We start from the raw sequence: 23213 nt of genomic DNA on the forward strand, positions 1-23213 counted from the left end.
TGAGAGTAAGATTCACACAATATTCATCCCCCTTTCTTCTTTCCCTCAATTCTAATAGGTCTTTTTGCCTCTTCATGAGATGTAATTTCTCCCATTTTAACTCCATTTTTCTTTTCTGATAGTAGAATCACCTTTCCTCCTCTTTTTCTTTTTTATATCATTACAATAAAATCAAATTATACCTGTATCTTCTAAGTATACCCATAACAGAGATATAGATCTCAGGAGTTAAATATATCATCTTCCCATATAAGGATATAAACTTTTTAAATTTTTAAAATAAAGTTATTTTCTTCATTTCCTTTTTACCTCTTTATGCTTCTCTTGAGTTCTGTGTTTGAAGATCACATTTTCTATTCACCTCTGGTATTTTCATCAGAAACAAATGAAATTTATGTGTTTCATTGAATGGCCATCTTTTCCCCTGAAAGGTAATATTCAGTTTTGCTGGATAGTTGATTCTTGGCTGCAATCTAATTTTCTTTGCCTTTTGGAATATCTATTTTCTAGGTCAATTGTTTTTCCAAAGATGTGTTTTACATTTTCTTCTATTTTTTTTTTTTCATTTTTGGAGGTTTTACTTGACAATTCTGGAAGTGTTACTGAGTCATTCACTTCTATTTGTTCAATTTTAATTTTTAGTGAATTATTTTCTTCAGTTAACTTTTTATCTCCTTTTGATTTGGTCAGTTGAACTTATAAATGAAATGTTTTGTTCATTGTATTTTTTTTTCCATTTCACAAATTCTGTTTTTCAACAAATTGATTTCTTTTTCAAATCTATTTTATAAGGATTTATATGCTTTTTTTATTTCATCAAATCTATTTTTAAGGAGTTTTCTTCAGATAGTTTGTTTTTCCTTTTCCATACTCTCTTGCATAATTCTTATTTTCTTTCCCCATTTTTTTTCTAACTCTCTTTTAAGATCCTTTTTGAATTTTTCTAAGAAAGCCTTGTGAAGTGGGAACTAACTCATATCACCCTTTGTGGCTTCATCTGGAGATGATTTGTCTTTAGGATCCTCAGGGTTTGAGGTCTGTTCTTTTCTCTCTCCATAAAAGTTATCTATGGTCAGAGTTCTTTTTGCCTTTTTGCTCATTTTTTTAAAAAAAGGATAAGGTCTACTGTTAAGGCAAAGCGCTGACAACAGTTTTAGATTGCCCTGTGGCCCATGCTGCTGACTGACTTCCAATTAGGCATGGCCAGGTCTAGCGTTTTTCTGGGGTTCAGAAACTCACTATTTGCCTTTTGTTTTTGCTTTTGAATGTCTCACAGCTAATCTGATGATCCACTAGCTTGTGATCAGGACAGAATAGTCTGAGAGCTTCCCAGTAGTTTCCCTGGTACTGGACATCTCAATGTCAGCATGGTTCCCTGCCCTGGCTCCCTATGTTGCATCTGTTCTAGGCCACCTCCTACTCTTCCCAATTGAAACAGAACTTTTCTGAAAGTTCTTCCAAAGTATCTTCATCTGGAAATTTGTTACATTCCAAATATTCATGGGTTCTGTCACTCCAAAACAAGTTCAAAGGCCTAATCTGATGTTGATCTGAGGGATGCCAGGAAGAGCTCAGACAAAGACAGATCTACTGTCTGTCATCTTTTTTCTGCCTCCTCAAGATCTTGCAAAATAATGATCATAGGATAATGGATTTGGAATTGGAAGGAACCTTGAAATTCATCTTATTTAATTCCCTCATTTTACAAAAAAGGTAATTGACTTCCCAAGAGGGTGAGGGTCTTGCCCAAAGTAACACAGATCATAAATAGGGGTATTAGCATCTGAATTCATATCCCCTGACTCCAACTTCAGCCCCAGTTCCTGCTGTTCCGTGCTGCCTCCAGAACCAGCTCTCTTGGGTGACAAATATGATGTAGATTCATTAAGGGGATGACCTCTTGATGTGTTTGTTAATCCTAATATTGTAATTTTCAACCAGAAGATAAGAGTAATATTTAAATGTTTGGGAAAAAAATAATGTCTGCTCTTTCTAGAATGTGCCTCTTTTACTTGACTGGTTATAATGTAGCTTTAATCTATTTTTAGATTAAACTATAATCTAAATTTATATTTTGACCCTTATAAACTTAACAATGGGCAGGTAGGTGGCATTGTGCATAGAGTACTAGGTGTAGAGTTAAGAAAACTCATGTTCCTGAGTTCCAGTCCAGCCTTAGACACTTACTAGCTGTGCGACATCTGGTCAAGTCACTTAAACCTGCTTGCTTGAAGTTTTCTTCTCTATAAAATGAGTTGAAAAGACAAACGGCAAGTCACTCCAGTATTTTTGCCAAGAAAACTCCAAATGAATAGTCAGATATGACTGAAACAACTGATCAATGAAATTTAACATTACCTAAAGCAGTATTGGCCATTTTTCTATCACTATGAATTTTCTATGTCTGTAACTCTTTTTATTAAACCTGCTTTAAATTGATTTTTTTCACTTGTAAAATATTTTTGGTGTTCAGAACTTTTTTTTTGTAATGCAGAAGCCTTGTAAGATATGTATGATAGTGTACATAGGAAACTTAAATTTTTAAAGGGAATCACTTTGTCAGATTAATACTGACATCTCAGTATTTGGAGAACAGATTCCAGGCTTAGGTTTCCAATCAGAGACCAACATTTTTTAGATACTTTAAGGCAATAGTAAAATAGAGTTTCTGATACGATAGTATAATATTAATTTATTAATTGGTGATCAACTCTTACCCTTTTATTTCTGTTAAAACTCAACTCTAGAAAAGGTCAGTCAGCCTCTGAAGGGCATAACCAAGGGCATGGTTGATTGATGAAATTTGCTTCTAGCCCTCACACACATATGCTAGTTAATTGGTTGGTAGAATCCCATCAGCTGGGAGACCTAATTCTTTCTTTCTTTTTTGCTGAGGCAATTGGGTTTAAGTGACTTGTGTGGAGTCACAGCTAAGAAGTGTTAAGGGTCTGAGGCCAGATTTGAACTCAGGTCCTCCTGACATCAGGGCTGATGCTCTATCCACTACACCAACTAGCTGCTCTGGGAGACCTAATTTCTATTTAGAGTATGAGCAGAATCAGTCTGGGTAAGCCTTTGCTTGGAGTAGGAATCTCTTATGCTCAATCCCTTCCATTAGAGTTGAAGGCAGCTCAACTCATGAAGAAGAAAACTAGCTAGAGTAATCTTGCCCATGTGCCTTGCAGTGGCTGAGTCTAATGGTAGAGCCATGTTCTCAGTAGAAAGAGCTGACGACTTTTAGCCTACCCCCTCACTAAATGTCCTCCAATAAGGGTTGATTATTACTTGTAAGGAGAGTTCCTTTTCAGAGTTTACTTTGGTGTCTGTGGTTATGTAGAGAAATCACTGAGAAAGAGAAACAATCCAGCAACCAAGACTTCATCTTTTTTCTTAAAGTTCAAGCAGCCATCATAGAGCAAAGGTAGGGGTTTTTTTTTTTCCCATTCTTAATCAGCTGGTTTTATACACTACCTGGTAGCAGAATTGGGTTGCTTGGCTTTCATACCAACTTTTCCCAAGTCATTCCTTTGCATGAGATGCTCCTCCAAATGAGTTGGCCTCCAGGGCAGTGCCCAAATAGGTTTTCTTGTGTTGTTTATCATTCCATTTTTGATCTTTTCTGTGGCTGTGCAAAGACCATGGCACTTTGCCATGTTGTTGCTGTCTAAGACAGAAAAAAAGAAAAGTGAAATGGATATTTTGGGAAGAATTTCTACATCTTTGTTTTTAAAAAATATTTCATAAGTATTCTACTTATGTAAAAGATTATAGGTAGATATAATCCCTAAAAGAGAAGGATGAGTAAATAAGTAAAGGATTCCGAGAATATTAGCTCCAAGGTGCTTTGTGATCATTTCCCTCCCCCTCTTTTCTTCAGCTTTTATAATTTACATAACTCATTAAACCATAATAATTCATCAAGAACAATATAGAAAGCCTCTAAGAATGATTATTAAAACTTCCTATTAAATTAGTTGTAACTTAATTCTTCATACAACATTAATGTGTCCATACAGTGCTTAAGCACAGTTCCTCTAAACCATTTCAATCTTTAGGAAATCACGTATGACAGTGAAAACCAGTTTGCTGTACAGCTCTGGGGTTGCCCAGTCTTTCTGCTTAGTGCAGATGGAATCCTTAGATTTAGCTTCTTTTATTCTACTATTTGATCACAGATGGCATGACATTTTTATTTAAAATTTTCTTTCTAGTGTGTTAGCAGTTAAGTTTTTAACAAAATTAGGAAGGCTCGCTTTTAAACAAAGTATAAATAATGGCCTTTGGGTTGTTATGTTGTGTGTTTGCAAAACTGCAACAATGTGTAAACCCATGTTGGACTATTTTGCCTACTTTGTTCTTACTGGTGGTTAGTAAGTGAAAAAAAAATAATCTTTTTCTTTCCTCTATTTTTTAGTGTAGCTCTCCTAGTTTTTATATGTATGAGTCATCTACTTTTATCTTGATTAGATGACCATACTAGGGAGTTCACTGTAATTCTTAGCCACATATAAGCTATAAAAACTTGTCAAAAATGATAAAATCCAAAAGTAGGTTATCTGTTTATCTAATTATATCAACTACCTCTATGTTATGGGACTGCTTTTGTTAAATCTCTTCATAATCCCCTCTTTCCTTCAAGTGTACTTATCTACCATCATCTCACTATCTACCTTGGTTACTTTCCTTCTCTGTTACTCTCTGACTTTTCTGAATTTAGGTTACCACAATTGGTAAATCTTTCAGTATCATCCTCTTTTCCTCTACGCATATGTATCCATATTTATTTCATTATTTGCTTTATAATACTTTCTTCACTTCTTTGCCTTTTTGGCTTGTCTGAAATCTGATCACTAAATTAAATCTGTTATATTTCTGGTCCAACTTTTTTTTTTAAAGGCATCTCATTTTAAATGGTCTGAAACAGGATATTATCAATATTTATACTTTGGTACTTAAATGGGTATGAGATCTTTTTGGCCCAGACTGCTACTCCTATGAGAGTCTTTTTCTCTCTCATTTATCTTCCACAGAATCTCCCAAGTGTCCTGGAGGTCTTTCTTGAAGATTTTTAATATTTTGTAGGAATAATGTAGAATTCTTACTACCTTGTTTTATTTATTTTTGAGAACAAACTTAATTTTGGTTGTTGACACTTATGTTAGATTGTTATCTACAAAATTATAAATACTACTATTACTAAAAGTAGATGCATCATAGGATTAGATATGAAAAGAAATATAGACTTAAGTTGATTCTCCCCCCACCCCCATTTTAAACATGAAAATGTAAATTCCAGAGAATTTAAGTGACTTATTTGAGATCAGATAGTCAAGCACAGCTGGGAGGATTTTTTTTAAGTCAAGAAATCAAGTCAATAAATATTAAATGCATACTATATGCCATGCTCTTTTAAAGTGCCAGGAATACTAATACATGGAGAAAAAAGGCAGTCCCTACCTTCAAGGATCTTATAATATATGGAATGTTCAGGGTTAACTAGAGGGTTTGCAGAGTCTTCTTCAAAGTTGCTCATCCGCCTTTGTTATACACCCTCATCCAGCTCTTACACTGTGGGTCTAAGAAGCTCTAACATGTACAGCACCCACACCCTAGTAAACCATCTCAGCAGAAGGATTCAACTAGTTGAAGATAACTAACAGGCCTTAAACTTGTCAGTGATTTAGGGAATGTCTACCCTAAGCATGTGAAGTCTTTCCCCATTCAAATGGGAAAATGAGAATACTTGATTCCAACAGCTCTGAAGGTTTGATTGAAGCTGACATTGTGGAGTGTTTAGAGCTCCATTACATATCAAAAATGCCAGGGACATCCACTGCATCCCAGGTTATTATCATTCACCTTAACTTTTGTCCTACCATGAGTCCTGAACTAAAATGACTCATGAAGAGAGAATAAGACTGATGACTTTTTTAACTCTACCTCACTTAAATCCAGTTCACATGAAAGTCAAGCTATCACTTATGATGTCACTGGCTCTCTTCAAAACTAAGGACAAACAATACCAGAAAAGGAGTAGAGGAGGATAGGTTCTAATTCCTTTTAGAGAGGGGATTAATAGAGAAAAGTCAGAAGATTCAGGAGGATATCTGGATAAAAATGGAAATTTTTCTCCTTAAAGGATTCAACCAATAAGAGAGAAAGCCTTGGATGGAGGGTATTTCCAGTTTGAGAGGTAGTCCTGAAGTGGAATGAAATTCAAAGGTGAAAAGGTTTCTGTGACATAGAGAAGTCCTATGAAATAATTGGGATTACACCTTGGAGAGGAATGAATGTTAAGTACTCTAACTCTAAATTCAGCATTTTGCATATTATCTCAGAATTAATAAATATTGGGTAAATAAATGACTATGCCCATTATAGCTCATTAACAGAATCTTGATTCATTTTGTAAAGATTGTAAAGATAATAACAGGAATTAGCAGAGCCAAAATGTTAACATTTAAATGAGATCAGGTCCAAGAAAAATATAATATGCTTTGAGGTTGTTATCAGAGGGAAAAAAAAAAAAAAAAAAATATATATATATATATATATATATATATATATATATATATTATCTCTACTCCCAGGTAACTTTTGTGATAACCTAATGAGAATGAAGATAAATGAGTTCAAGATGCTTATTGATGATATTTTAGGAACCATCATTTCTGTTTTGTGTAATAAACTTGGCTGTCAAATTTTTATGGCTTCAGAAAAGCTATATGCATTCAAATACCAGATTTGTAAAGTTAAGGTAGAATGAGGTTCCTTGATTATTAGTTTTACAGGTCTCCGTACAAATTCTCAAGGCAAGTAGGCATTTCTTGGAATGTTCCCACTAGGAAAAATGCTTTTTCCTTGGAATTAATATTTGAAATAAATTAAAAGTTTCAAAGATCAAAATCATATTAGAAATGAGAAATAAATATTATATAAGAAGCTAAAAAATTAGTCAAAAAAGTTAGGTGTTATGATACTATTTGTACTTCCACAAAAAAAAAGAAAAGTAATCCATTTCAGTTTTCACAGAAAAATTTTCATTCAAATTAATTTAAATGAGAGAAATTTCCTAAAGTACAGAAAACAGAATTTAATTTCTTGAGAATGGAAAACGTGCTCACTTCTATCCATGATAAACGAAAGAAACTATCAAGCTTTGTAAAGGATGCAAAGAAAAATATAACATTGTCTCTATGTTCAGAGAGCTTACAATAGAGTTGAGATGACAGAATATTTAGAAGAAAAAATAACAAATGATGTAATAAGTGCTAAATGTTCTGGACAAAAAGTTTTAGAGAAGTTCAGAGGAAAGAGAATTTTTACTTCTGGAGTAGTGGGGAAGACTTTTTAGTTTAGTTCTTGAGGAATTTAGTTAATCTGGGCAGAGAGATGGAAAGGTTTTAGGGTTGGGAATCCATATAATGGCAGACATTGAATGACAGGGAATAAATGGAATAATTCATAACTTTTGTTTCCTGACTTTGTTATTTAGTCTTAGAAACCTTTATTTTTAAGGCATATTTGTTGCCCTTCAGTTCTTCAAGGATCATGATTAAGAGTCATGGACTCTTTTGGTCCCACTCATACTGACATTCTGAAACTGGCTAGTATATATATGATTGCTACAGTTATTACTTAGTAAGTAAACCATCTAGTGATTAATCCTTGGGAATTTAGATTAGATCTTTGGAGGACAAAGCTATAATCAGCCTATCACCTAGTCCTTACTCAAAATGTTTTCATATTGGTAGAAATCTTTTCATATTAGTAGTGCCATAATGATACTTTACTAGCACACTTTTTAAACAACCCGTTCCCATCTCTACACCATTTAGATACTGGAGTCAGACTTTTAAACTAAGAATGCCAAGTAAACATTTCTAAAATCTTTGATATAATTTGCTTTTAATACATTCAGGAACTATGTGATGACTTTCAAAAGTTTTTTTCTTCAAGAATATAAATTGGCTAATTAAAATGCAGCTACTTAGTGAGTTCCATCTATCTGAAAAGAACAAGGATACTAAGCACAGTTGCAACACTGAAATAACCAAGTCTTAATCATTGTTCTTAAACCTTTAGCAGAGGTCTTAACCAGCAAAACAGACAAATCACACAGAACACAAATTACACAGATAGACTGCACAATTACAACATTAAACAAAACATTTAACACATATAACCAGAGAGTGCCTAAGAAGACTCTCAGTGTCAGATCAGACCAGATGTGTCTTAGAAGACACCCAAACTAGAGGGTATTATCCAGCATCCTGGAATGATACTCTTCTCGGAATTTAATGCCCATCAGCATTTTATTATTCTGAGAATCCAGATGCTAGCACAAACAGACAGAACAGGTAAACAGATCAGATTATGTCCTAAGATAAACAGACTTACTTTCCAGTGTCCCAAATGGAGGTATCCACCATCAGGTGTGGCTGAAAACTGATCTATTTCCCGGAGACTGGAGAAATCCAGAGGGCCAGCCTCTCCAGGCCAAGAATGCAGATCCTCAACCACCCCAGGCCCAAGTCAGAGACCCAAAGGTCTCCAATCTCTAATCCTGCTCTCATTTTCTAATATTTCACTGGGGCCTCCAAAATGTAATGTTGGAGAAACTGAGGCAAAAACTTAGAGTTTTTAAGGTTTTATTTGAAAGAGAGAGATTCACTGGGACCAAATGTATCCATGGTTTATTCCCAGGGCTGAATGAGACTATTGTCTCCAAGAATCCAGCAACCAATGAGTTCTCAATGACATATATATGCAGGTGGCTCAGCTACCGGGCTAAACTGAGGCAGGGGTGGAGTCAGAGTGCTGAGAGTGGGAATGGGAGTATCAAAACAGTTCTGACAAGGTGGGGGGAGGCAGGGGACATTCTGATAAATTGGGATTACAGAATGGGAAGAGGCACCAGGACATTCTGATGATGTCTAAGATAGAAGGTCTTTTTCCTTATCTGGATCATGTGATTAGGAGGGAGAGGTGGTGTTGCAGGATTGAACAGAACAGTTAGGAACTGAGGCAGGACAATTCAGGGAAACCTAGGCAGGACAATTAGGGAAACTGAGTTAGGACAATAAAAGGGAACTGTGGCACAACAAAATAATTCTGTTGTTTAGTAAAGGAAAGAAAATAGGGCTAAAAATAGACTAATAACATTCACTTTGATTCCTAGCAAAACACTAAAAAGTATTATTAAAGGTGTTACTGAACATCTAGAAGTGAAAATGATCAAAGAGAACCAACATAGTTTCATCAAGAGCAAGTCATGCCAATCTAACATCTTTTTTTGTTTGCTTATTTTTGATAGCTTGACTAGAATTGAAAAGATATATATATATAGATAGATAGATAGATAGATATTATTTACCTAGATTTTAGCAAATAATTTGTCATATTGTTGAAGTATGAGAAATGAGGATTGAGAGCTTCCCTGCTCAGTGCCATAAGCTTTGTGAAAGAATTTGCAATCCCAAATGAATGAGGCAAGATTTGTGGCCAAAAAATGGCTTTATTACACTGAGAAAACAACTTTCTCAGTGGACATAATCTTGTTAGTATTTTTTGCAAAAGTTTGGGATGTCCACCTTTAATTATATTGGGTTATTTTGTGGGCTGGAGCTAGGGATCCATCTCCAGATGAATTTGAGGGATTAATTTTCAACTCAATAAAGGGTAGTGATTATGCCCCAAGCCATGATCTCCGGTTGAATTGTAGATGCAGATGGTATGGGAGTTTTTTGTTTCTATATCATAAACCAGTTTTTACGCAATTATTAATTGGTAAACTTTATTTTATCTTTTTATTCTTTACAGGAAGAATCCTCAACACAAAATAGAATATAAACACAGTATTATACCATCAGGTAAATCTCATTTGTTTGTTTTTTATTTCACAAAACTCAAAATCACTGTGCTTAACAATAGCCTATTTGGGGGAGGTGGGGAAGATAAATGGGGAAAAAAAAGAGTAAAGAGTGTACAGCAGAGAACTAAAGAATAACCTACAGAGAAGCAAAGAAAAGATGGATGGTCATGAATATAAGGTCTATATTTGAATCCTTTCTGATGTTCTCCTGGGCACATGACAATTTTTTAAAATCTTTTTGTCTTTTTCTATTTTGTTTTTTCTTACTTGTATTTAAATAAATTTTTTAACAAAATAAGTGTATACAAAATATGTTTAAAGGAAATGTAAAATTTGTGGATCCTGGTTGTTGGGGAGATCAGAAACATTTTATGTGAAAGTATCTCTTGAGCAAACTTGGAGTAAACAGGGATTCTGAGAGGCAGAAGTAAAGGAGTAGAGTGTTATAGTCATGGAAAACAGATGGTCCATTCACACTTAGGAGGTAGAGATAAAAGATCATGCGTGAACAACAGCAAGAACACAGTTTGGCTGGACCATAGAGAATGGAGAGAGGCTGAGACCAGATTGTAAATACATTTAAAAGCTAAACAGAGAATTTTCGATTTGAATGATGAATAGTTATTGTGTGAGGCACTTAAGATATAAAACTAAACAAAAAATCAGTCTCTACCCTTGAGAAGCTTCCAGTTTACTTAGTGGGTGAATTGGAGGGAAGGAAGAAAGGATACAACATTTACACAGATTGTTAAATAAAAAATAATTTGTGGGTGGAGAGAGAATTAACAACAGTTATAATTTCTATACAAATAATTCTGTAGTCTAGAGATCCATTGCAAGTCTTTCTCCTTAACCTCAGTCTCACTTCACCACTCTCTGGATGACAAAAGAGACCTCAATCCCAGAATGTCCCTTTGCTTTCTTTCTTTCTTTTTTTTTTTTTTTTTTTTTGCTTTCTTTCTGTGTAAGGCTCCACCATCCTTCAGTTACCTAAGGTTGTAGTATCAGTCATAGTCTACCACTTACTTTCCTATATTCTATTAGCTAATCAGTTGGTGAGTCCTGTATGTTTTGTCTTCTCAATATCTGTCATCTATACACTTTACTCTATTCACACATATTGTGATTCAGGTCCTTCATACTTCTCATTCAGATTATTGTAATATCTTCTGATTAATTTCCTTTTCTCATGTCTGTCTTGCCTCCAATCTATTCTCCATACACCTGCCAAAGTGATATTCCTAAACTACAGTTCCTTCTATGCCCAATAAGCTCCAGTGATACCGTTTTATCTCCAAGACCAAAGATAAGATTACTTCATTTGAAAATTTAGAGTACTTCACAACCTGGATCCCATATCCTTTCCTGATTTATTATTCCTTATTCCCCTTCACACAGTCTGAAGTCCAGCCAAACTGGCTTTCTTCCTGTAATTTAAACATGACACTTGGTCCCTTATCTTTGTACAAGCTCTCTCAAATATCAGGAATGCTTTCTTATCCCAGACCCTTAAAACTTCCAGTTTTCTTGAAGCTCAGTTCTTGTGTCTCCTTAGACATAAAATTTCAGTTCAACAAACATGTATTAAGTACCCACCAGGACACAATGTGTTAGTGTACTTGGACTTGTGCTGAATAATCATGTTTTGTCAGGAAAAACAACATATCTGATTTACAAGTGGATTAGGTCTAAAGAACCTCAGATAGGAAATGCAGCAAGGAATGAACAGAGACTTTAATGGTGTTAATTATACCTCTACCAAGATTTTCAAAAGCTATCACAACATTAGCAATTAATGGTATATGATGAAAAGCCAGACCTAAATAGCAATTGTAATCAAAAGTGGTATTAGCACACTGACTCCCCATAACACTTTAACTTCTCTCCAGAGGTTTTTCATGGGCCTCACTGCAATAGGTATAGACAAAATAAACACAAGACATTCTAGGGGTTCTCTGCAGTTGCTAGGGCTTCTTATCCCTAGGTTTTGTGTTTTCTTTGTTACCTCCTCTGGTAGATTATGAGCTATTTGTGGGGAGGAACTGTTGATTTTTTTTATTTGTATCTCTAGCACCTTGCACAGTATCTGGCATAAAGTAAGCACTTGATAATTGTTTTTTGATTGATTATAAAAAACAACATTTTATATGAAAGAAAACTTTATGCATAAATACAGGGGAACAAAAGGTGAATGCAAAAGTACACAGAGGAATAAATAATCTACAATATGAGAAGATATCTGCCATCACTCCTCTGTAGAGGTAAAGGCGATATGGTAGAGAACCTTAAGTATAATGTCAGGTTTTATTGATATATTAATCAGTTTCATTGATTTTTTTTTCTTTCCTTTTTTTCCCCTCTATTTTTTTCCTTTGAATTCTTTGTTTTAAGGATATCTCCTTTTGGGAGGAAAAAGGCAGAGATACAATGGAAAATTTGAATGATGAGAAAACAAAAGATATCAATAATTTAAGATAAATATATATTGAATATCTATTCATTTGGTTTGGCTTAAAGTATATATCAAGTTATTTTAAAAAAGAATCCTTGAGTAGTAGAAGAATCTGTATAAGAGAAATCAAAGATCTGTGATTTCCTAAGTGTTGGGATTTAGTAGCTAGGGCTTGGAAAGTTCCTAGAAGTGAAGGGACATGCCGCCGGGATTTTGATTTAAGTCATCTTGATGATGGATCTAGCATTTTATCTATTAGGTCATGTTGTCTCTCTTGAGACAGGAGTATGTGAGTTTATAAATACTTAATTTTATCTTGGCAAGAATGAGTTTAAAGAAAATCCCATACAGTGTTCATCTGTTATGTTTTGATCCCTTATTTAAAGTGTCTTTCTCCAATTGGTGCTTATTGTCTTTGTAATTTATCATAACAATGTTTGTAATAAAGTTATTTATTCAATTTTACTTAAGTATCTCTCTCCCACTATAATAACACCTGCATGTGTTTCTACAGAGATGAAAACCAAAAGATCCAGACACAAAGCTACTAAGAAAGGTAAGTAATAGGATTTAAAGTGAAGTTTTAAAAGAGTCTAGCTATCCTATATGGGAAAGACTGAAGGAAAAACCCACAAGATGAAATTCTGATGAAATCCTGTTATATACTAGATGTAAAAAAAATTCAGCTGGAAGAATTCCTTTTTAATATTTTTTGGATTATTAGTGCAATCTTCATTTTGTCTCTCTATTTTTTCCTGTTTCTCATGACTAGCCTACCTTCATTTCTGATTGTTTCCTCAAAAAATGCTTCTTTCTCCACTTCTTGCCATACATAATTGTTAGTAATAAACTTTAGTCTGCTTTTGTCCACTGGGCATCTCTCTATTTTCCTTTAGATCACCCATAATTTTTATTTTTCATAGAATGTGGTTTTATGTGATTCATAACATGCAGTATCACTTGAAGATTATTAATCTTAAATGGAAGTTTTTTATTTAGTTGGGTTTTGTTTTTTTCTTCTCTTTTTTGGGAATGGAATGGGGGAGGGCAGTGTCAGCAAATAGTATTAAATAATTAAAACTCAGAATAATTCATGCTTATGTTCCAGATCAAAATACTTTCTGATTTGAGGGGGAAATAAAAAACAACTTAAAAAAAGTTTATGAAAGAGTTGGCTTTTGATGGGGGTAGAATTTGAATAAGCAAAGATGGAGAAAGGGAGGCATTTTTTCATACAAACTATGTGTATACCAATGATGAGAAGTACTAAAATGAAAGTTTCTATTTCATTTGAAAATTAAATTTGAAATAGTGGAACATGAAAAGAAATGGTATTTCTATAAGTGAAATTGTGTATTTTTAAAAGAAATTCTATTCTTGTCAGTGAAATTGAAAACACCACTCATGATCTGCTATATAATGCATTTCTAATTAGATGCAATACATTTTTATTTTTCTTTTAAAAGGAAACAAAAACTGCTTCTATTACATAATATGGAAGTTTTTACAAAAAAAAATTGATGAAGCTGGTTATTTTAAAAAGAAGAAAATATTGAAGTATTAGTTATCAGTTCTTTATTGAAATAGCTGCTGTCCTTTAGCAATAACAAAAGAAAAAAAATTGAAGGAGTAGGCACTGAGGAAACAAAACATATATGGAGATGATACAATGGTATATTTAGAGAATCAACTAAAAAAGTACTTGAAACAATTAACAGTTTTAGCAAAGTTACAGGATATAAAACAGTTCTATATTACCAGCAAAGACTAGCATCAAGAGATAGAAAATGAAACCCCATTTACAATAACTATAATTAACATAGAGCATTTGGGAGTGTACCTAGAGAAATTTTTTGAACACAATTACAAAACACTTTTCACAGAAATAAAATCAGATTTGAACAATTAAAATAACAGTTGCTCATGGGTAGACTGAGCTAATATAATAAAAATGTGACAATTCTGCCTAAATTAATCTACTTATTCAGTGCTTTGCTAACCAAACTGCCAAAAAATTATTTTATAGAGGTAGAAAAAATAATAGCAAAATTCATCTGGAAGAACAAAAGGTCAAGAATAGTAAGGGAACTAATGAAAAAAAACATACAAAGGAAACTGACCTAGTAGTACCAGATCTAAAACTATATTATAAAGCAACAGTCATCAAAACCATTTGATACTGGCTAAGAAATAGAGTAGTGGATCAGTGGAACAACTTAGAAACCTAAGACATGGTAGCTAGGGACTGCAATTATCTACTGTTTGATAAACCCATGGAATCTAGTTTCTGAAATAAGAGTTCATTATATGATAAAAATTACTAGAAAAACTGGAAAACAGTTCCAACATCTCACATTCTATGTTGAATATATAAGGTTGAAATGGGTTCATGATTTAGACATAAATAGTGATACAATAAGCAAATTAGTAGATCAGTCAGATCTTTGAGAAGGGAGGAATTTATGACCAAATAAGAACTAAAGAACATTATAATATAATATGGTTATTTTTGATGATATCAAATTATGTAAAACTCAAAATCTTACAAAATGAAAATTGAAACTATCTTTACATGTGATTGGAATAATAAAACATTATTAAATTTTTTAGAAGGAAAAAAGTTACTATCTTAAAACCCAGTTCAGAAAACTGATAGAAAATTAAGTTTTGAAAAATCCGCTCATGTAATTAACTTATAAAATGATGATCTGATTTTAAAATATATCTGACAAATACTTCAGCAATTCAGAAAATTTAATAAAATTGTAAAGGAAATGTAGAACCAAATTCTTAAAATATCTTCATTACTTACAACTTTGAGGATATATAAACAGAAAAAGAGAATGGTTTGTTGTCACTGTATGCTGTGCTGTAATAGTACTTGGAAAATATTTTTAAAAAACTTGTATTGTTTCTTTTTCTAAAAGCAGATTTTATTTTAGGTTTTTTTTTGGGGGGGGGGTGAGAAGAATGTCATTACCATCATGGCATCTTTATTTGCTCATGGTAATCTATCATTTTAAAAATATGTCTAACAACTTTAATTCTGCTTTGCTGCTTATATAACTGTCAATTACTTAACATTTCATACTACCATATTTCTTTTTAAAGTATATAAAGACATTGAATTTTGACTCAAATTCATAGAACTTAGAAACCTAAGGAAACTATAGAGAGCAGTTAGTATAAATCTCTTCATTTCATAGATTCTTGGTTATAATCCCAGCTCTTTTGGCTTTTAGAATATCATTTTGAAAGAACCTCACTTTTTTATAGAGTACCTGCTAATTCTTGAATCAGCCAGACTGTTGTTTCACAGTGTTTTAATTCTTTCTGGCTTCTTGACCTGGAAACTCTGAAATTTAACTAAATTTCTGGGGCTTTCAATTTGAGTGTCTTTCAGGAGTTGATTAGTATATTCTTTCAATTTTTATTTTGTTACCTGGTTCTGGTAATCTGGAAAGTTTTCCTTTATAACTTTCTGAAACATGTTGTCTAGGCTCTTTCTTTAAATACTATTTTTAGATAGCCTAATGATTCTTGAATTGTCTCTCCTTTATCTGTTTTCCTTGTCAGTTATTTTTCTTATGAGATAGTTCACTTTTTGATTACATTGTTTGATTTTGGACTTTTTGTTAGAGTTGGCCTCTGCTCACTTTTAGTGATGGGGCTGTTGGGCTTAGTCTTCTGATTGTTATATCTTGCTGCTTTCTCAATGAGGTTTGGGAGCCTGTAGATTTTCATTTGCTAGGTAGTGGTGATCCCAAGAGAAGTCTGGGCCCTGCCTTCCTGGTCTGGGTTTTGGTCCTTTCCCAGATAGAGTCTTTGTGTCCTTTCAACTGCAAGTGATCTTGATTTCGGACCTATACCTGGAATTAAGTAATAGGCAATGAAGTTTTCAAATAGCACCTGATCCTGCACCCAGGGCTAGCCCACTTGGGGCCAGTGCCTTTCCCAGTGCTGCTACTGCTGTTACTGCTACCTCGCAGGTCAACAACTGGTGCCACCCCAACATGCCCCTGGTCGTCACCCAACCCAAGGTCTACAAACCTTCTTGTCTGTCTTAGGTGCTTTAGTCTGGAAAAATGACTCACTGTGACTTTTTTAATTGGTTATCCCCCTTACATAGTTTGGTTTTAATGTGTTGTTTAAAGGTGGTTTAGAGGAATATCTTGGGAGCAGGGAGAAATGATTACTTTGCTCTCCCATCTTTACTGTGCCCCTGAAAGGCATTACTTTCTTCTTTTTTTTTATTATAGCTTTTTATTTACAAGTTACATGTTTGGGTAATTTTACAGCATTGACAATTGCCAAACCTTTTGTTCCAATTTTTCCCCTCCTTCCCCCCATCCCCTCCCCTAGACGGCAGGATGACCAATACATGTTAAATATATTAAAGTTATATATAATTAATCCAGAATGGTTGGATGTATTCACAATTCCACCAACAATGTATTAGTGTCCCTATTTTCCCACATCCCCTCCAACATTCCGCATTATCTTTCTCTGTCATTCCCTGTCAAAAAAACAGGGACACTGATGCATTGTTGGTGGAGTTGTGAATGGATCCAACCATTCTGGAGAGCAGTTTGGAACTCAAAAAGTTATCAAATTGTGCATATCCTTTGATATTGATATTTATTTATATTTGACAGGGAAGGGCATTAAGATAATGACATAAGAGAATCAGAATCATTGAAGATTTTTATCATATAGAAGAGAGTACTTACAGATATTTCCATAGCTGCTTTCAAGAATGTCATGTGGAAGGGCTGGACTTATTCTGCTTGTGCCAAGGATTCAGAGGTAGGACCAAGGACTAGAAGAACAGAATGGCAGGTTTAACCCTCATAATAAGAAATAGACCAAAGCTCTTCAAGCTGCCTTGAGAAGTCATGGATGATGTCTCTTTGGGGATTTCCAAGCAGAGTACTGACCCCCATTGGTTATGTTCTAATGAAGATTGTTGTTTCAGTGCATATGAGACTAGATGGTCCTTGAGATCTTTTCCAATTCTAAAGTTCTAGGATTCTTTGACAGCAGTGGTGATAGATTTTGAAAGGAGAAGCCACAGTGTGAAAACTAAGAAAGAGGCTTTTGTAATAGTTGCCAAAGGCCTAATTTAGTGAAAGGGGAGAGCTTAAAGGCATCTGTGGGCAGATTTGAACTTGGATCTTCCTGACTTCATACCCAGTGTTCTATATCCACAGTGCCACCTACCTGACCTTAACCTATGGGGAAGAGTTTAAATTTTTTTTTCAAATTTATGTAAACAAGGAAAAAAATATACAACCTTTCTACTATTTGGTTCTATGGAATTGTAAGTGGGAGAAAAAACTACTGAGGAAAAAGCAGCTCATTAGTTCTTGAAGCAGCTGGTTCTTCTGATATTAATTTGCTCTTTGTTTACCTTTTTATTTGAAAAAGCTCTTCTAGGGACTGTTGCCTCACAACCAACCATCTTAGAAGTGAGACTGCTTTATAACACTTCCTTTAATACTGTAGTATTTAAATTCTCTTAGATGGTGTTCATCTGCTCCTGAAATGTCTCTGTAGTAACTACAGTTATAGAATTCCAGATTTTATCTCTTTTCATTTAGATCTCTGATTTTTCTTAAGCATTAATCTACCCATATCTTCTAAACAAAATAAATGTATTTTTTCTTCTGCTGTTAACTATTCCCAGCATATATATTTTATATAAAAATAAATTATGTTTATCTTATGAAGATAGTCACTTTATTCCTTAGATGTACACAGCATAGTTTCTTATTATTTTCCAAGCAGCTCAAATGAAAAGGTTAGCAGTATTTATTTTAGAAATAGAGTCTTGATTCCTGAACTTGTTGCCAAGGTACAAGAAGGCTTGTCATAGTTAGGATCAACAAGTACCTCTTTTTTCAAAGCTGTTTACCAAGAGGATAGGCATCCATTAACCTTTTCTGAATGTTGTTTAGCATGCTTTATTGAAGAAGAGAATTGACATTCCCCCCAAAATACATCGAGACTGCTGGGAAGCTATGAAAAGCAAGCACCCAACTAGATGATAGTTGATGCATGTAAATCTGAAAGTCATTAATTGCTACTAGAAGGCCTAATAATTGTTTGGTTCACAGAGAGTTTCAGGTTAGTGCTTTAAAACACAGTGTCATTTCTAGCATAATGTCATCTGAAAATGACCTGCTGTCAATTCAGTTCTTTGTTGTATAAAACAATTGGGAGAAAGCTAATTTTGTTTGCTAGCTGCATGGGAGTTCTCTTTGAGGTGCTTTCCGAGAGGCAGCTTATATGGTGAAGAATACATTAGATTTTAAATTGTATAAGCACTGCCCTTCATTGGCCTTGTTGGCAAGTCCTTTCCTTCACTGAACTTTAATTTCTTCATCTGTAAAGTGAAGTCATTGCACCAGAGGATCTCCGAGTCCTTTCCAGCTGTGAATCTATAGTTCTGCAGAATGCAGGTTGCTTAGATGCCAAGAATGATTTGGAAGATTAGTAGATTTGAGGTGACGTTGCAGACTAAGAATAAAACTCTTTATTTTCTTTTACTTAAAAAAAAATCCTCATCATTTATCATTCATCTTCATTGGTTTTTTGCTTTTTCCTAAATTCTAGGTGCTTTAGCTCAATAACTGCCACCTCTTATTTTCTATCCCAATTGTATGTAAATATTTTGGGGAAAAAATTTACTATTTTGTTTACAGAGTGAAAGGCAGAATGGTATAGTGGATTAAAAGCTGGCCTTAGCCTCTGGTAGGTCTGTGTTCAGTACTGCCTCTGATGAATACTAGTTGTTGTAGGTAATTAATAATCCTGGGCAATCTTTGTTTTCCTCACAGTACACTAAGGAATAATCTGAAACTGCAAGTTACAGATTATTGCCAGTTTGCATTTGGAAAGGGATTTTGCACTGTCGTTCACTACACCAAAGAAATTATAGGTTCAGGTGAAAAAAAAAGTATATATTCAGAGACAAAGGTGTTAACTTCCTATCTTGTAACCCAGATACATCTAACCAGATATTTCATTTTACTCTTAATGATGATTCCACTTGCTTTCCTCTTGCTTTTTATGGAGAAACTACATATTCGGGTAAGGTTAAGGTTCCAGTTGGTGTGCTAGGAGTATGGTATATGGAAAACTTTTTGTATAAGTATAATGATAGAAATCTTACCCTTGACAAGCTTTAGCTTTTTTTTTTTTTTCTTAGTACATTTCCTTTTGACAGGATAATGATAACTTTACTTTTCAAAACCTTTTGTATAGAGTATATGGCTTGATACTCTTACTAGCACATTATATTAGGTAGCATTATTACTGAGTATGATATCCAAAAGGACTTAATTTTATTCAAGCCAGTCTATGTCTTAATGAGGATCAGAATCAGTGGCAGTAGTTGAAAATCTTATGATGATAATTTCTACTTGTATAGGACTATTCAGGATTTATAAAGTGCTTTCTTCCAGTAATTCTGTGAGGTAAGTGATGCAAGTCTTTTCATATGGCAGCTAAAAAACAGATTTGAAGATTAATTGACTTAATAACCAAGTCACAAAATAAGAGTCAATATTCAAACTCAGGCTTCCTCTCTACAAAACCATTGCTTTTTTCCATTATCTTTTATTGTCTTTTCATGTGGATAAATAATATTCAAATTATTTTCAATTGTTCTTCTTAGAACTTTGTGATGGCTGCTCATCTCATTTTTGGTTCTTCTTTGGTGTAACCAGAACTTCTGAAATTAGTTTTCAATAAACAAAGGCATAGTAAAGATTTAGAAGTAATCATATTGTTAAATATTCAAATCTTCTGTTTGTGTAGGTGTTAGTGTTTTGGATGAAGACAGTGACAATGATGGCCAACCGAATGAGTATGATTTGAATGACAGCTTTTTAGATGATGAAGAAGACGAATATGAACCAACAGATGAGGATTCTGACTGGGAGCCAGCAAGTGAAGACCAAGAAGGGGAAGATGTTGAGGAGCTTTTGAAAGAAGCAAAAAAGTTTATGCAAAAAACCAAATAACTCCTTTTCTAGGATTATGCAATATTACTTATTAAATTGAACTTAAAAGAAGTTCTTCTTTTCTCTTAAAAGAAAAGATATCTGGAGTTGAGGTATCTGGGCAGTAATTGTTTTCCTACTTTTTATAGTTTTAATTTTTAATCTTCTTTTAAAGAGGTAAAAGTTTAAGCTTTCATAACATGGAATAGTTACTGGATAATCATGCTTTTGTATTATAAAAATAAATTTAATTTGTCTTGATATTAAAATTTTGTTCCTAAATGTTTAAGAGAAAACTCAGTTAAGGAGCAACTTTTTCTTTCTTATGTAGTTTTCCTATGGCAATAAAAAAAGAAAAATACATACTGGTTTTTTTTTTTTTATTATTATTTTCATTGACCAGCAGTTTTATCTTTAAAGAGAAAAAAATATAGAAGTACATTCAAAAATTCTGTCCTTAGTAAGGAAGTTGAAATCTTTCTTGGTTATACTAGATAGTCCTTTTAAACTGAACCAGATTTTTTAAAATTATACCTTTTATATAATGGTTGTAATGGTTGTACTCTAAAAAAAAAATTAGTCTTTGAGTGACCATTACAATTTTTTAGACTATTTTTCATTTTTAGAAACTTGAAAAAAATCAGTCAGAAAGGATCCTGATAATGATGAGCATAAGTGTGAACTATTCAGGGGATGTTATTTTATTTTATTACCTACATCATGTTACTATAATTTTTGGCTTTTCTTACTTTAAATGTGGAAAAGCTTGATACCTTTATATGAAGTCATAGTCTCCGGGAATGAATTTAACTCCCAAAGAAGGTTTTTTACATTACGAATATGGAAATAGGGGCCGCTAGGTGGCTCAGTGGATAGTGCACCAGTCCTGAGCTCAGGAAGACCCGAGTTCAAATCTAGCCTTAGATACTTCTTAACAGTTCCTTGCTTTGTGACCTTGGGCAACTCACTTAACCCCAATTGTCTCAGGGGAAAAAAAAAAGAATATGGAAATAATTGGGTCAATTAGTCATGTTCTCCTGATTGGTCTTGGCTCTAGATGAAAATTACAACTCATGTACATTTTGAACTGGTGAAAATAGTTTATTTCCCAGTGACATATTGGGGACACTCATCAAATTAAATAAAAATTACAATGTTTACATTTTAGCTTAGTTTGTATCAAAAACAGGTCTTAAGGAAATAGTGTGCTGTATATATGAAGAAAAGGAGATCCTCCTTTTTTACTTATATGTCTCAGTAACAATCGAGTATGTATATTTCAGAGGGATGGGATGCTGCATAGAAATCATGAATCTCTAAATCAAAAAGTATTTTTGTAAATCCAAACCAGAATACTATTCTATTTATATTATTTCATTTTTAAAGAAAGCTTTTTGTTAAAATCATAGTTAGGATCAATGTTGGAGTAATACTTTAAAAAACTCTCCAGGTATTGTACTTAACTATTCTTATCTTTTATACACACACACACACACACACACACACACACATTTTAACTCCATAACTGTTGTTTGATAACTGTAAAGAAATCATGATGTGGGGTCTCCTTCCTCAGATGCAGATAAGCACACCTTTGTAAGTAAGAACCCTAGAGAATCACTTATGGCACTAAGTCTAAGGCACACCCCGTTCCCAGATCTTCATTAGACTTAAGGCCAGCCCTCTCTCATTTATGCCATATTATTTCTCATTTAGTAGCTAAATGTACTAATTACTTTCCTGTGATCTTGCCAGTTTGGCTTAATTAGGAATTTAATATTCATGTTTAAATATATAAAATTTTATCACATATTTCATGTATTAACTTTCCAAAGAACATAGAAGTGGCATTGCTCTTCTTAGGAAAAGGATTTCAAATCTTGGACAAGACCCATGACTTTCACACAATAAGTATAATGAGTCATCCATATCTAAAGATATGATGTCTTTTTATCTCCCAGATTCTTACCAGACAGTTATTCTACGAATCTACTTGTAGATTTAGTGCCAACACCCTGGAACCTCCACAAGAATATAATCCATGTGTTGTTTTTAATTTTGCTTCTCGCTGAGTAAGTCATCCCATGGTAGGGAAATCCCTTGGTAGGCATTTAACCTAATTCCTTGGAGTTGGTTTGTCTGATGGTATTACCCAAGTAGTCAGATCATAGAACATTTAAAGATGGTTTCATTTAAGGAGACTATTTTTTAAATAGCTTTTTGTTGACAGAACATATGCATAGGTAATTTTTCAACATTGTCCCTTGCACTCACTTCTGTTCCAACTTTTCCCTTCCCTCCCTCCATCCCCTCCCCTAGATGGCAAGCAGTCCTATACATGTTAAACATGTTAAAGTATATCTTAAATACAATATATGTGTAATTCTCTTGTTGCACGAGAAAAATCGGATTCAAAAGGTGAAAATAACCTGGGAAGAAAAACAAAAAGCAATTAGTCCACATTCATTTCCCAATCTTCTTTCTCTGGGTATAGCTGATTCTGTTCATCACTGATCAATTGCACCTGAATTTGGATCTTCTCATTGTCGAAGATATCCACTTCCATCAGAATATATCCTCATATAGTATTTTTGTTGAAGTGTATAATGATCTGGTTCTGCTCATTTCATTTAGCATCAGTTCATGTAAGTCTCCCCAAGCATTCATCCTGCTGGTCATTTCTTACAGAACAATAATATTCCCTAACATTCATGTACCACAATTTACCCAACCATTCTCCAATTGAAGGGCATCCATTCAATTTCCAGTTTCTAGCCACTACAAACAGGGCTGCCACAAACATTTTGGCACATTCATGTCCCTTTCCTTTCTTAGTATCTCTTTGGGAAATAAGCCTAGTAGTAACACTGCTGGATCAAAG

The 23213-nt window shown here is 33.8% G+C and overlaps 1 protein-coding gene across 3 annotated transcripts in view; it reads left to right on the plus strand.

The window, feature by feature from the left end:
* The window catches only part of APLF (aprataxin and PNKP like factor), a 55705-nt gene extending 35012 nt beyond the window's left edge, over positions 1-20693 (plus strand). For all 3 annotated transcript variants that reach the window (XM_031950594.1, XM_031950595.1, XM_031950596.1), the window contains 3 exons: positions 9823-9872; positions 12841-12882; positions 20148-20693. In XM_031950594.1, coding sequence (XP_031806454.1) covers positions 9823-9872; positions 12841-12882; positions 20148-20353 — 298 coding nt within the window. In that variant the 3' untranslated portion in view covers positions 20354-20693. The remainder of the gene's footprint in view (positions 1-9822; positions 9873-12840; positions 12883-20147) is intronic.
* The last annotated feature ends 2520 nt before the right edge of the window (positions 20694-23213 follow it).

This window comes from Sarcophilus harrisii, chromosome 2, assembly GCF_902635505.1.
Source record: "Sarcophilus harrisii chromosome 2, mSarHar1.11, whole genome shotgun sequence".
In the NCBI taxonomy this organism is placed as follows: domain Eukaryota; kingdom Metazoa; phylum Chordata; class Mammalia; order Dasyuromorphia; family Dasyuridae; genus Sarcophilus; species Sarcophilus harrisii.